General features: G+C 40.1%; 3 protein-coding genes across 5 annotated transcripts in view; 1 reads left to right on the top strand and 2 right to left on the bottom strand.

Annotated features, from left to right (window-relative positions):
- The window catches only part of ttv (tout-velu), a 61,651-nt gene that overhangs the window by 14,400 nt on the left and 31,885 nt on the right, over nucleotides 1–15,366 (top strand). For all 3 annotated transcript variants that reach the window (NM_001274042.1, NM_001369957.1, NM_057883.3), the window contains exon 2: nucleotides 12,246–12,398. In NM_001274042.1, coding sequence (NP_001260971.1) covers nucleotides 12,246–12,398 — 153 coding nt within the window. The remainder of the gene's footprint in view (nucleotides 1–12,245; nucleotides 12,399–15,366) is intronic.
- On the bottom strand, nucleotides 3,484–5,706 carry CG30076 (uncharacterized protein). The gene is made up of 3 exons (NM_166059.2): nucleotides 5,578–5,706; nucleotides 5,397–5,470; nucleotides 3,484–5,109 (listed from the first exon to the last, which is right to left on the bottom strand). The coding sequence occupies exons 1-3, from the start codon at nucleotides 5,590–5,592 to the stop codon at nucleotides 3,771–3,773; spliced, it is 1,428 nt and encodes a 475-aa protein (NP_725400.2). The 5' UTR covers nucleotides 5,593–5,706; the 3' UTR covers nucleotides 3,484–3,770.
- On the bottom strand, nucleotides 13,099–13,643 carry CG43919 (uncharacterized protein; the record flags this gene model as incomplete). Its single annotated transcript, NM_001274044.1, has 2 exons — nucleotides 13,099–13,307; nucleotides 13,379–13,643. The coding sequence occupies 2 exons, from the start codon at nucleotides 13,641–13,643 to the stop codon at nucleotides 13,099–13,101; spliced, it is 474 nt and encodes a 157-aa protein (NP_001260973.1).

The following is a 15,366-nucleotide window of genomic DNA, read 5'->3' on the forward strand; positions in this document are numbered from 1 at the left end:
TATGGATGTGCGCAACTGCTCGTGTCCCTCTTTAGTTCGAGAGCTCTGGTTTCCAAGCTAAACGGGTCCTCTTACATCCCGCGAATCCTTTGCAGACCCCCCCCTCTCCCCACTCCATCCCCTTTTGCTTTGCCGCCAGTTTAAGGTTCTTCCTGTGAGCTGTGGCAACAACTATATTTGAATATTTAATTTTTTAGCGAGCTGGGAACATTTCGCACTTCGAAACCTGACGCTAAACGATGGCAGAGAGCTATCGTTGTTTGCCGTCAGCTTTTCCATTTATTTGCCACCCAGCAACCAGCCCCCTTATTTCTTGCTGTGTATTTGGGGGACCATTCTGGGGAAAGCAAACAGCAATGTTTTCTACGGCAAATGAATCAGCTTGTGCTATATACGAATGCTGGCTTCGTTGATTGCGAGTTCAATGCTCGCATCGAGGACACTATCAAATTGGCTCCTGTTGAATTGTCCAAATTCATAATTGATATAATTTCGACACGATTCAGTTTGATGTGAGCCGCACTCAGCCAGCCAATCGCCCACACCAAACCAACCATTTTTCACCTGTCACGATTTTAATTAAAAGAATTTCGTTTAATAAATTCAACTTTGACAGCAGTAGGTCGCCAAAAGGTGCCAGGCAAATTAATGAATGCGTTGCGAGGGCAGCCAGCTCATGTTTAACCGTTTCGCCGGTTAACCGGGCTACAATTTAAACGTTCTTTCAATATTTAATTGACTTGGTTGGCTGCGCTGTAAAAGAATCCCCGCACAATTCCATTTTGCAAGGAATGGCCAAAAGGACTCTCGCTTCGTAGTCGCCTTGCGTAATCGATTCGCTTTGTATTTGCCATCGCATCAGTTTCAAATAGGAAACAATGGGCATGTTGTGCAGCTTTAGGTTTGGAAATCGGTTTCAGGTATTTATTACATTTTATTTAATTTAATTTATAAATGGAAAAAGGAATCAATCAATGATTGCAAGCTGCATTTTCAAATGCCACAATTTTCACTGTTCTTTCTATTTTATATTCAACTTCAGATCTTAGACAATTCAACTTCGTTAGTTCGTTAAGTCTGAATCTTTTAATAATTCTAGGGTACTTAACAATAAAATTATATCATACTTTTAAATTCAAAACGAAAATAAATGTAAAGATACAAGTATTTTACATTAAAGAAGTAAACCACCAAGAATCGAAATTTTTCATATTTTATTCAGTCTTATTTTAACTTTATTTTCCTATAAAACTTCCAGGTGAAATTCCATTAATCCCTTTGACATCTTCCATCGCGTATAAGTGTTTTTTAAGTTAATGATCATTTTCAATTTCCGTTCTTGCATTTTACCATTGGCTGCGCTTTTCGTTGAGAAATTCCATTAATCCGTTTGACATTTCGCCGATGAGTTGAAGCGACCCAGTTTGACATCGCCTTCAGTGCAAAAATCTCGAAACTTTTTCTTCCTTCGATTTTCAGTTTTAACAGGACTACGTTGCAAATGGGGCGGGAAAAAGAGCAAAGGTGTGTATAAAAAGAGGGGAAAAGATGGAAGAAATTACGTGCCGAACTGCATGACATTGTGGCCACTTCCAAGAGTCCTTGCTAAATAAGTATATTCTAAAATATTTATAAAATTCCTCTCCTAATATTGTTATTTGAAATCAAATAATATATTAAATGGTTTATAATTTGTATTTGCATTACTTGTAATATTTTATATGATTGCAACAAGACGATAAGCGACTGATGGAGACTCATTAGCTAAATTTAAACATATGTATAAATATATAGTTTTTATATCTTGGTGTTCAGCTTACTTCCTCGAATGTTCACAGAGTTAGATAGAAATCCCCTTTGAATCGCAGAAACTTCCGCTCCAGTTGCATTGTTCATTTAAATTCTAATTTGTATTTGGTGCACTCTACAGTGGGACAGCCTTCATGGCGGGATTAGAGGGCGTGGCAAAGGACACGTTTCCTGCCAGCGGACAGGTGTATAGGTCGACATGAACCCTGACTTAAAGCACCCGCCCTTCCAAATATGCACAAAAGGAAGTCAGCCCAGCCATGTCCCCAATAATGTCCTTGAAAAAAGGCAAATTCAACTTGCAAACTTTCGTTTGCTTTTTACGTGGGCGTAGGTGAGACTTTGCCAGAGGGGCGTGGCCCACAACAAACCAACAATTTGGCTTTTGTTAGTGGATCACCTGCTTTTCTGGGCTCCAGGTGAGCTCATCTTGATTGCGATTTTCGCTGGCAAATTAAAGTTTCTTATGGATTTGTCATAATGTTTATGGTAGAGACAAATTTTTATTTTGTTAAAAAGTCTTCTGCAAGTATTGAAATCACATAAAGCATCTAATTTCTTGATAAGCCAAAGTTTTAGGAAGTTTTTCGCAAAGAAAAAGTGCTAAATAAAAATGGAAACTTTTGTTAGCTGGGCTGGTTGTTTGAAGAAAATAATTTTAATGGCTTCTGAGAGATATATTTTGTGGCACGCTTCATTTTCACCTATTGTTCTTTGTTTTTTCTATACAATATAATTTGTATCTAAACATGCAAAGGTAATGGCAAAATTATCGGGTTCTTTAAAATTCAGATCCTTATCTTAACTAACTTTGTGCCCAGTTCATTTTTCGCTGGCCGCGTTGGTAATCTAGAATTTCCTTATCTCATTTTCATTGCATAGTTGGCTATCGGCAATTCCAATCTGTAGGCTCCCCAGTTTTCCGGCATTTCCCTGCGTTTTCCCTCGCCAGTTAAGCCGACATGTCGTTTCATTTAAAGTTTATCGCGTTTTCCCTTTGCCCTCCATTCCCGTTTCCCTTCTCCCCTTTCCTCTGGTTTTACTGGGCATTCTGAGTTTTTTTAATTCAGTTGCAGTTTGTTGTTGGCGTTGCTTTAGTTGATTAAAAACCGCACTCAAAGTGGAAATGCGCTTTTCTTTGTTCGCATCTGGCTATCTCTTTTCTTTGCTCTATACCCGCCTCTGTCGCACAGTGTGTCTTATGGCTTTTGTTCTGGAATTTATAGCAGGTTTAACCCACTTCGCCGCAATGCTCTCGATTTCAGAGCCCAAGGCTGTCGGCCATGTAAACTTTTTAAATTAGTTGTCAAATGCAAGCTGCTAAGCGGAATGCGATAACACACACAAACATCCAAGGGAAAATCGCTAACTGGCATTAATTAAAAGTCAAAATATTTCCAGAGTTTTATGTCCGTTGCGGCATGCTGCATATTATTGCGTGTCATGGGTGCATTGACTCCGTCCCGCGAATGAAATGCAATCCACTGGGAAATTGTTAGTTTAGCTTACTTTTACTTCGCGAATAGCTATAAACTTAAATCTTAGATAAGTCAATTAAACAAAGTTCAAGTGTGGTTAATAGATAAGTCCAAACAGATGAAATCAATCTTAACATGCGAGTTTTTTTTTTAATCTTTTTAGAAGATATTCGAATAACAACGACAAGGTTTAATTTTAAATAAAGTTTTCCTAGTTTATTTTGTAAACTTGTAACAAATTGTGTTTTAAATAGAACTTGTTACAATTTTGACTTGTACATATTTGTACTAAATAAAATAAAATGTTCGCTTCGACATAAATTAAATTAAAGCCAAAAGGGTCATTCATTGTAGAGGGATAAGTTTCTTCGTACACATGTCACCGTATGTTGCACAAAAAACTACTGAATTTATTTAAAATTCATGTAGCTCAACTGCAGCCTTTGGCTCTTTGGTTGCTAACTGGTGACTTTGCCCGCTTCCTCAGGCTTCATCGTAGTTGGGTTTGTCGGCAAACTTGATTGATCCACGTTGCCGGATATTGTCGCGCGTCTGGCGCTTGTATTGGCCCCTTGGCGCCTTGGCCAGAGGTTGCTCGAATGCCACCGCACTGGGTCCAATCGGACTGGCCAGCTGGAAACTGCTGTGGGCCACCTCCGCTGGCCACTTCTCGCCATGCATGGCATCCACGAGGGCGGCCTCCAGCTCCTCCTCCTCCAGCTGCTGCTTGTGCTGATGTTTCTGATGGCGCTGCTGATCCTGGAGGCGAGCCCTCAAACTGCTCATCGCAAAGGTTGGCGGTGTGGTGCTGCCCTCCGAGCTGTCCTCGCCCTCGCGGATCAGATAGACCTCCTTGTTGTGGTGTTTCCGTGGTCTGCGCGTGGTGGTGGCCTCTCGTTCACGGTATTTCTTTAGGAACGAGGCGGGATAGTTGGGTGCCTCTGTTGTGGTTGTGCTGGTAGTTGTGGTACTGGACGGCGTTCGTTGTCTGGGCCTCGGCGCATGCTGTGCTGGTGGTGGTGACCTGAAAGTCATTCCCTGACTGGGCACAAAACCGCTCTCCATGGAGGCCACTGTCTCGACCGTTTCCACCTCGCCACTAGCTTCTCCCGTATGCTCGGTGACCTCGTAACGATGACCCGTTTGCTTGGCCACTTCGTTCTCCGCCACGTCATCTTCATCCCGTTCATACTCGTAGCTCACCAGTTTCTCGGGCTTTGGCAACATCTCATGATCTCCACTGGATATATCCGTGTGCAAATGGGTCAGGGGTTGTGGTCTTAAAGTCACGAAAGATGATGGCGTTTCTCCTGCTTTGTAGACGGGCTTCCAGCTCTGGTACTCCATAATCTTGCCAGAGATGACCTCATTGGAGGAACCGCCTCGTGGACGCTTCTTAAAGTACTTTTCCATTATTGCCTCATCGCTGGTCATCGGAGCCTTGCCTTCAGCTATGAGTTCTTGCTCCTTTTCCAACTGTCTCATGCGATGATCTTTGTGGATTCCGTGGGAGATCATCACCGAGGACTCAGTGATAGTGGGCTTGGGTATGGGTCTCCTCAGTTTGATCACCTTCTTCGGCGACGGCCGCATCTTGATGATCTTCATTGGCTTGTTAGTTTGTGGATTGCGTATAATGTACTTCACTCGCGTCATTTCTGTCGGCAGTAAATCCATGTTGATTTTTTGGCCATGTCCCGCCGTGCTCGGCATGAGATCCGTGAGCATCGACTTCATTGCCCGGGCTCCGTTGAACATTCGTCCCAACACGCCACCCATTACGGAGTTATTCATCTCTTGCCACATAAAACGTCGCTGAATTCTGCGGGAAAAGCGAAAGCAAAAGTGGCGAATATCATTCGATTCAATTTATTGGCATTTTACAACAGACATTTTATGTGTGAGAAAGGATAAGTTTTTACTTAAGAGACTTTTAAGTGGGGTATGGCACTAAAGCACTGATTAAAAGTTTCATTTTGTTATGTTCAAATAATAGCTTAGGAAACGATCACTTTTATGTTTCAATTTCGAACTTCGCCAATTATTAACAACGGGATACGAATTTTGCTTTCTTTTTTATTGAGAAATCCTTTGAGGGAATAAACCCACCTGTGATCCTCTGCCTGCTGTTCGGCTCTGATCAAAATCAGCTCCAGCAGCAAAAACATCCAAATGCAATTGATCTACGAGAGTTGAAGTTACCCAAAATCCAGCCGGATGCAAAACGGGTGACAGTGACAATTAGCTGATGTATAACACTTCCTCGGAAATCCATTTCTGGCTTACTTACGCAATGCTTCCTCATTTTGGTCAATAGGTTTCGATTTTCTCACCGCACGATTTGAATATTTCAGCAATTGTTGAATGCAGATTTTCGAGTTAAGTGCTCGTTGTTTCGTGGCTGCTGGCGAATTTCAACTGTCGGCGCCTGCGCGCAAAGCACTTGCTTTTATATACTACATAGTAGTTGCCACTTGGTTGTTGCAACTAGCTGGTTGGTTGCTGGTTGCAAGTTGCAGTTGCTCCAATTATTATTGCAGCTAGTTGGCTTTGAGCTTGGCATTGGCATTTTCATTTTCACTTTCGTGGGCAACAATGGGCTTTTGACTGATAGGCTGGCCGCCTTTCGTTGAGCAATTAGTTCCATTACTTTTCGGTATCTTTAGTGCCTGTGGTTTTGTCTGGCTGCTCGGTTTTCCTTCCTTTATTTTGCCTTGTTTTTATACGTTTATACATACGTACATCCATGTATATATTTCTGCACTATCCCCTTGGCATCTACTCTGCATTTCTGTTCGCTTTTCGGTTTCCGTGTGCATTTTCTTGCTGCTTGATTTCGCCTGCATTTTGCACCTGCCTACCGGGTGGCGTGAACGCTTTGAATAAGTTTTAAATTTTTCTTAAAATTCATCAAAAGCTTCGATTTGCACCAGGCACCATTGCAACTGTTTAATTATTACTTAATACTTATTAATGAGCGTTTTCAGCTCTGCTTTGATGCCTGCACTTAAATTTATCGATGCCAGGCATTGGCTCACAATATATTGCATCCTCATCAGCGTCCTCATGCGATATATGTATAATCATCATCAATGCGCCATCTGTGGGCCGAAACGTGCCAAACGATTCGGTTCGGTAAATGACTTTGTGGCGTGTGTGCACTCTTTTGCCCATCAACATTATAATGATGGCCATGGTAATGCTGTTGATGATTGTTGAGATATTTTTCTGTTTGATCAAAGTACTCCACTCGAAAATATATCTCTGCGCCAGATGGCGCCACTTCAAAGTCAAATGCCTCATTATCAAGAGTTGTGTGTCAACTGCAAAAATGTTTAAAAAATATCTGTTTTGTCGAATTTAAGTGGTTATACGAAAATTATTTTGACATCCATATTAAGTATCATTCGTAGAAACATAGGTCAAGTATTTTGATTTTAAATTTTAATATGTAATTCTGAAAATTGTTTTTCTTATGCTTAAATTTGGCAAACATGGCTAAATGTAAAGTAAAAAATTTGTTCAGATCAATTAATTATTTATTTATTTATTTTAAGGTACAACAGACCATTATAATTACACACACTTGAAATAAATTAAGTGGTCTATTAAGTTTTGAAATGAATATGTGATTTTAATTCGTTGATTTAAGCGTTGGCAGCACTTCAATCAACGGCGAGTCGTGTATATCGTTAAATCGATTAAGACTTTGCTCCAACAAAGACGTCTACAATGTTCAATTAAACAATGTGTTATCTAACACGGCTCGTTATTATATTATCGGCCTTCAATAAATGTGAGTAAGCCGTTTTAAGCCGTATTGGCTTGCCCTTTGCGGACTTATCAGGCAGCAACAATTGCATTTGTGCACTAATTAAACATCTGTTAAATAGGTCGAGTGAGGGGGGAGACGTTAATACGCATATATTACCGCCCATGCACATCAATTGAATTTGCTTAACTCTTTGGTTTGGTTGGCACAATACGCATACGCAATGTTGGTCGCACTGAAGCCTTGTTCAAAACGCGCTCCACGCTTCAGTCAGTCAATAATGTATTTAAAATGCCATTTGTGTAAATGGATTATGTAATCGATGCAACATCAACGTTGTTGCACTACCAGCTAATGCAATATGCCCCTTGCCTTCAATCCAAGAACATTGTACATGCTCCACATGCACACATACATGCATATAGACATATTTGTGCTATTGCTGCCTAGCCTGACTTCACTGATAATGCTAGCTTACAGCCGGAATCCTGAACTCCTTGTCGTTGTGGTCGTCCTTGCATAAAAGCAAATTGATGCCCTAAGCCAAATATAAACACAATAAAACCAAACATGCCACAACAACAATGAACCAACACGCACGCTTACACCGCGAAATTCTTTTTAAATTTTCAATTAACTAAAATCTTACTTAGCGCAGGAACTTAAAAGTTAAGTTGTGAACTTGCGCTGTTGGGTCAAATCAATTTAAATATATATAAAATTAATTTTGTTACTTATTTTTTAAGAACTTTTAATAAGCGGCGGATAGATTTTTCTCAGTGCAGTCGATTGCCTGACGGGAATATGAGTTTGCGAAGGGAGTGCTACATAGATGGTACTGCCTGTATCCTGTATCAGTTTGGCGAAGCATAAGGCGAGAGCTAACTGCAAATTGTATGAGCTCGAATTTCGCCTCGATGCCACAGATTTTTCCATCTCGCCCCTTCGACTTGTATCTAAAACGTTGATACCATTCGCATTTTGGGTCCTAGCGTAGCCAGAAGGATAACAAAAGCATTGTTTGGTGCAATAACTTTGACGAGTCCTGGAAACAGGCCGTAGAAACGGACCGTGATTGATACGGATCGATGGTCGCCTACATTAGGCATCCAATAGTGGACAAAAGAGGCAAAAGGGGCAATGATTTACAAATGACGTAACGAAAGTGACGTTGTTGCAGTTCACCGAAGTAAGCAAGAGATGGAAAACGCATTTAAAAATGTTTTAAGAATAGTTTGGTATTTAAGAAATGTACATTTATCTGAAGGATACAAAGTTCTACTGTTAAACTTGTATTCATCTTAAAGTCTTAAAAATAAATTGATTTTCATGTCCTGGCCGTTTTCGGTTTTTGTTTCTCTCGTGTAAACCAATTTGTTGATATTGATGCTGCTGCTGTTGCACTTAAAATTATATTTACGTTTATTTCGCCGGAGTAAAAATGCATTTACCTGTCGTTCGCCGCTCGAAGCCCCTTCAACCTTTCGCCCATTTCTCGCATAATTCTGGAGTCTCAGCAGTATCCCTGATGTCCTGCTCTTCCTTTGCTTGCCTGCACTGATTTAAGGCCAGTAGCGTTTCTGTTGTTCCGTTTTTATATTTTATCCTTTTTTTTGCTTTTTTTTTTTTACTTTTTCCTGTGAAAGTCTGCTCTCGTTGCAGTTTTGCGACACCATTTTATGATCGAAACACAAAAGAAGAAGCTGGAGATATTGCGCATACGCCACGTTTTCTTAGCCCACCATCCATGGATTGTGAGCTCATGTGAATGTGACTGGGCCATCACAAAAGCTTTGAAGTTGCATAGATAAGCTTCGGCTGGAGCAAATGCTGCATAACCCCGGGCGATTTGGCCGCGAAGGCGACAACTCGCAGGGGTCCAGAATGGTTGGGTGGAAAACATTAACTTATGTCATAAGCCATAGCCCCTTGGCAACGTACAAGGATCTCCCGTTCGCAGGCATTAACCCATGTAAGCCGAAGTGCGGCAGACAATGCCCGCGGACCCAGCAGATACTAGATATTCCAGATATATATACATATACCCACATTCTGTTCGCACACTAAAAGAAAAAAGCAGGGCCCGCACACATTTTAAGCTTATTTAATGCGCGCATAAATTATTCAGAGTGGACGGACCATCGGACCGTCGGACGGACCGGGGGCGAAAAAAGCTTCGCGTCCTGGGCATACTCAATTATTTTAGATTATGTTTGGATTAGTGGTCAGGAGCGGGACTCCACTAGGACTCCGACCGGTTCAATGGTCCCTTCGTCTGGTTATTGCACTTTATTGTCATTGGAGCCGCACTGGCGATGACAGCCCTCCAAATGGCTTTTGGTTCCTTTGCCCGAATGGCTTCCCGTTTTTTCGGTTGTGGCCTGCAGTCCCGGCCCAATCAATATTTAATTGACCCATTTCAGGGCATTCTTTTCCTATGAATGGGGCGTTTTTTCCCCGGTGAAAAACGTTTTATCAATTGCTGCGTATAAAGGGCGGCAGATTAAAGTTAAACCATAAGTCAATATGGTATGTGAATTATACTTTCATATTTTTCAGCAGTGTCGGGAGTAATTGCCGTTTAAGCCATATGCTAAATTTAACATTTATGTCCTCTTCAAAGGTTTCTTAATTCGTTTTTTAAACACATGAAAGAGGGCGGTTTCTTTTTTTTACTTTCAGCTTGAAGTAATAGTAATGTCTTTTAAACCGAAAATTTAACAGAATTTGTGATTTAAGGTGTTCCAATTTTTCAACAGGATCAAAGTAATGCTGCCGCCAAATGCTCAGATGGACCTTTTTCACCTCCAGATTTCCGGATACAGAGGGCCAGTGGGCCATTTAGGGCATAAATTAGATTAGAACAGACCATAGCCGGTTCTTAATGGGCGCTGAAAGCATTTTTTCAGCCTCTATTGCCGGGCCATGTACTTAATTTATATTAATGTGGCCGACATCTCTCTCTCTCTCTGCCTCTGTTTCTGCGTTTTGTACATCTGCCAGCGTCCTAAATTAATTTACACGACAGAAAGGCAGTATCTGCAGAATCCCTGATGCCCCATAAAATACTCATCCCTTGGCATTTTATTAAACAAATTTTTTTTCTGTGGCTTCAATTCACTTGCATGGCCATTGATTGTGGGTTGTTGTTGCTGCTGCAACGGCTGTCATATTCAATCAAATTTCTTATGGAAATAAATTGACAAATAAATTGTTGTATCTATTTATTCGTATCATTAGCGTTTTCCCATGGCTGCAAATTGGTTTTCAATTTGATTTCCAAATGAATTGATGGAATTTTAAAAGATTTTTGTATTCTTTTTCTGTGAATAGCCAATTGTAACTGACTGAATTATGCATCATTTTAAATACTTTTTAATATTTTAGTGCACAACTAACAAAATTTAGTAGTAGTAGTTAGAAGTTTGTCTGTGTAAACATTTCAAACTGCTGGCTAAATAAACGATTGATTTTAATTTGCTCGCTTTAAATACAGTTTGTAATGCTGCAGCGGAGTTATTTACATTAAACCAAATGGCATTTGATCAATACGCTTTAAGCAAATAAATCTATACCAAACGAAGTGACCTAATTTTTTTCCTCACATTTATTTTGGTAGCTAGTGGTTTTCCTTGCCCACTGATACGCACACATTTTGTTTCATTTCGATTCTGGAGCCGTAACCTCAGATATATTCGCCAGCGGCAGCGACACGCTGATTAAATCAAATAACTTATGGCTTAGCTGCCGCTTTTCCCCTTGCCACCCTTCCTTCGTCCTTGGAAAACAGGAAGAGAGCCAGGCGTTCCTTTGCCCGCTTCCACAAGGAGCAAGGATACTCCCGGTAGTCGGACAACGGAAATCAGCGCTGCCCAATCTGCTGTGTTGGCCGAGTTTGGTTTTGGTTTGGCTTGGTTTAGTTTTTTTGTTTGGCTGGATGGTTCGGTGATTCGGTGGTGCAGAGGTGAAGTGAAGCCACCGACGTGGCTCATTGTGTATGAAATTTGCTCAACTGCAAGCCAAGCAGAAGGAAATTGCACATACACACGTACACACACACAACCGCACAACCACACAACCTTATCCTGCTCACTGGATTCTATTGGAGTTCTTGTTTTATTTTTTTGTGCCCAGAAGCTTCTCCTTTTCTGCTCGACTGCTGATGCGAAAGCTTCCTTAGAGCACTTAAAAAAAGTGTGATCCCATTACTGAGAAACTATATAATTCCATTCTATTCCCCTCCTGTTGCACAGCTTTTAAAGATTTTAAACAGAAATTGGAAAACCATCTTTCAGAAGACGAATTCTGTAGCGTAATATGTAATTAAATTTATTTTAGTGGATGAAACATGCGAAATGTTAAAATAAACTAAAATTATTATAACATTCAGTGTGAAAAATCATGAGTGGTGTGTCATTATTTTTCCAAGTGCACAGCTGATGCTGCCATTTTGCTTAGCCATACACTCGAAAACGTTTACTGTCCGTTGCCGAGTGTGTTTGTGTGGGTGCTCTCCTGTTTGTTTGCTTCCTTGTGTGTGTGCGTGAGCCTTTTATTGTTAGTGTCGCTGTCGCAATGTTCATCTTTTGTTTCAATTGCTGCTCTGCTGACGGCCAGCTCAGATTTCAGTCCGTATCTAAACGGAATCATCCCATACTGCCCGCCATGCGGTTGGTTTATTGCAATTGATTTTGACGCCGCTGTTTATGCCAACTGAAGAACAATCGGAGCAGTTTAATCCAACTGCCACTGCCACATTCGCTTTTGTGTTTGTGTAAGCATTTCCCGATTGCGATGGCGATTGGGTTGTAAGGCCACAACTTCTCAAATGCTCGAATAAAATCGAAGCTTAGGTGATTCGTCTGGGGATCGGGAAATATGGAGGCAATCTCTGTTATTGTCGGCCATAAAGCATGCTTTCAATAGTGAGGACCAAAGATTTGTAGGCAACTACAGGTATAAGTAGGGGAAAACAATCTTCTTGTTAATCTTCTTGTTTGTATTTGAAAAATATATTTTCAGAAACTAGTACTACTCTTAAATACTGCTCTTAAACTAATATATATTTTCCAATAAGTTACATAAAGCTAGATGTTTTTTGGTATAAATTTTAAAACTTTGCCGAATAGCTTTAAATTCCTTTAAACTTTGAGCACTAATAACCTGGTGTCCCTTGATTTTTGCAGATACGTGCATGGCATTGGATCGGAGACGCGCAACTCGCTCTTTCATTTGCACAACGGACGCGACATGGTCCTGGTCACCACCTGTCGCCACGGGAAAAGTTGGCGGGAGCTGCAGGATAATCGCTGCGACGAGGACAACCGGGAATACGACAGGTGAGTGGAGGATGAGTACGACCCCATTTCCCCCATGCCCCTAACCCATAAAGTCGCTAAAGACGATGATTGTCGCTGGCGAAGTGGCCAAAAATTGTTTCTAGCTGTCATTGGGTCCGCAAAGTAATTTGTTTAGCCTCCGCCATCGTGCTAATAGCAGCCACGCCCCATCCTTTTGGCCATTAACCGGAGTCTCGGCCCCGCCCACTATAAACTTCTTACACATCTATATATATATATAAAGAGATATATATATGTATCTTCTGGATGTGCGTGGTGATTAATGTGCTGAAATCCGACTTGACAAGCTCATTTAAATGGCACGACACTTGGGCCAAAGGCATTTGCAATGCCAATGGATTTCGTTTAGCGACTGCGTCGAAAAATTCAACGATGAGCAAATTCAGGACAGTGACTTTTCAATCATGGTCAGATGATTTGAAATGTTTTTCGGGCAAAACTTGGGTCGTTTACGTTGGCCAAATTAATGGTGCAGATGAAGTTATGGAAATGGTTGTCAGGAATAAACTCATCACGTGGGTTAGATTGTTAAAGTTTTGGAAGTTAAGTTATAGCAAATGAAAGTTGGGCCATAATTTATAAAACAAATGAATAGAAAAAAAAAAAGATTGCTACGATCTTTATATCGAGACTTGAGTCAAATTCATTCAAAATTGTATTGTTGATTAATTTATTTTAGTTATCTTAGGTTGCACAAGTTTATTAAGTACAAGGTTACTATAAGTAGCAAACTATAGGTGACCTTCGCTTTTCCGGATCCCTTTTGGGTCTCAACACACGGACAGATAAGACTGGCAGTGAAACACGTATCCCTATTTGGGTACTCTCTGTGGACTATTTGACATCCAAGTTTTGGCGACCAAACGATGACTTTCAGAAAGTTGCTCTCTAAATTGGTACAGAAAATGCATTTGAAATGGTGTACTCAAAAAAACTTATGCAACAAAATATTGGCATACCATCAATGCAAAGAATCTTCAAGTCTTTTGGTATGCATACATCCAAATTTTCGGTACTTGGAGGCTTCGGTTTTAATGACTTTCCGTTGATTACCTTCATCGAGTGCTCGTTAAAACATTCAAATCCTGTATCTTCAATTATGCATTTAACCTGTTTGTCCTTCGAACAGTCTACACATATTGTGTTATTTATTGTCGTTAATTCTATTGAGCTCAAAAGCTTAAACAAACCGAGAAGTATGATAGCTTGGTACACCGCTTTCATATTTTTGGAGTGCTATTTTTTTTACGAAAACAAAAAAATAATGACAAATAATCAAAGAAAGGCATATTTAACTCGAATGCTTCGATCTTAATAAACTGATTTGGATCATGGATTGGAAGTATATATAATTGTGTTTGTTTGTTTTGGTTGTGAAATGCTTTTCTTGCTCTGTATCTATTTCTCAAAAGCAGATCGTTTAAATTGTAAAATTATTTTTCTCAATGACACAATCAAACTTTTCCGACTTTTTCTATACATTATTAATTTTTCTTTTTATCTCTCTTTTTATTTACTGTCATAATGATGTCAAATAATTATGGAGGCATTCAATTACCGTACATCTTGAGTATCAGTGGTCTATATTTTTGAACGCGGAAAACTGTCAACGCAACCTTTTGCATTTTACCTTTAATTGAATGTAATTTTTCAGTGCGGCAGTTTGGCGGTAAGCCTTCCCTTTTGCCCCCTCCTCTGGGTCCCTTTTGGCCCCCTCGTAATTTGACATGACTTATGCGACAAATCTGCTTTGGCGTCAAGCGTCAGCGATTTATGCTCCCCACTTTCCTCAATCTATTCCCCCAAACACCGAACTTCCTGCACTGTTCTACATAATCAAGCAAATTGCTTTTCCACTCACATCATTTTTTATCAAGGGGCCTTCGCTGTCTGGAAACTTCGTTAATGCACCTGTCAGATATATCTTTCGATCTCTTCCTTACATTCTCTACATCGCATCGCTCTCCATGTGTTGGCTCCAACTATATATGTATGTATATATATATATTTGGAGAAAATTGCATAATACCCTTGAATAGCGTCAGCGATTTCTTTTTTTTGCTCGCAATCTCTAAAAGCTCGTGAATACGCCTGGGCACCAAAGTTCTTTGGGTGAGTTGAGCTTCTGTATTTTTGATGAGTTTTCCACGGCATTAATATGCAAAATGCGCATTGTTGTTGTTGCCTCCTTTAATATACATAGTGATGATGGTAATAAAGAGGGGGAGGGGGAGGGGGTAACTCCTAGCAAATCTAAAGCCAGAAGCAGAAATGCATTCAATTTGACAATGGCTTGGTAAAGTTTTCTCGTTTATTTGCTGGTCAACGGAGCTTCAAATCTAGGCTATTGGTAAATCTAGGAATATTTTAATGAATTTCCTAAATATTTATAAGTAATAAATATGTTTTGAATTTATTAAATGGCAGTGGCTTTAACACAAAACAAATGTTTTCATTTTTCAGCTGAATATAAAGAATAGTATTTATACTATTTAAATGCTTTAATTTGCTTTTATGAATTTATAATTACATGACTAATTCAAAGGCCATTAGTGCTCATAGTTAATTGCTCCAACTCCCACATTTAGCACATATAACAGCATACATATGTACATATATAGGTATATGTTAAATATACAGCGCTATTCCGCAACACAAAATCCATTAAAAAGTTTGCTTATTACTTCAACTTTACCACAGCCTGTGACTTCGAAATAAACTTTTTTAGCTGCATTCAAAAACCTTGAGCTGCTTTTAATGAAATTTTTTTTCTCGCTGACGTTTTGCGGCCTTTTTTCTTTGGTTTCCATTGTTGCTATTGTAATGAGCCTAAGGCGTCAATGGCTTTTTCCGTCGATGACGATGTCATGCACCATATGCATTACAGTCGCGGAAAACGAAGGACTTGGCTTGATGGGCCGGCGCAGATCAGGATAATGGTGATGAT

The sequence above is a fragment of the Drosophila melanogaster genome, chromosome 2R (genome assembly GCF_000001215.4).
Source record: "Drosophila melanogaster chromosome 2R".
Lineage (NCBI taxonomy): Eukaryota > Metazoa > Arthropoda > Insecta > Diptera > Drosophilidae > Drosophila > Drosophila melanogaster.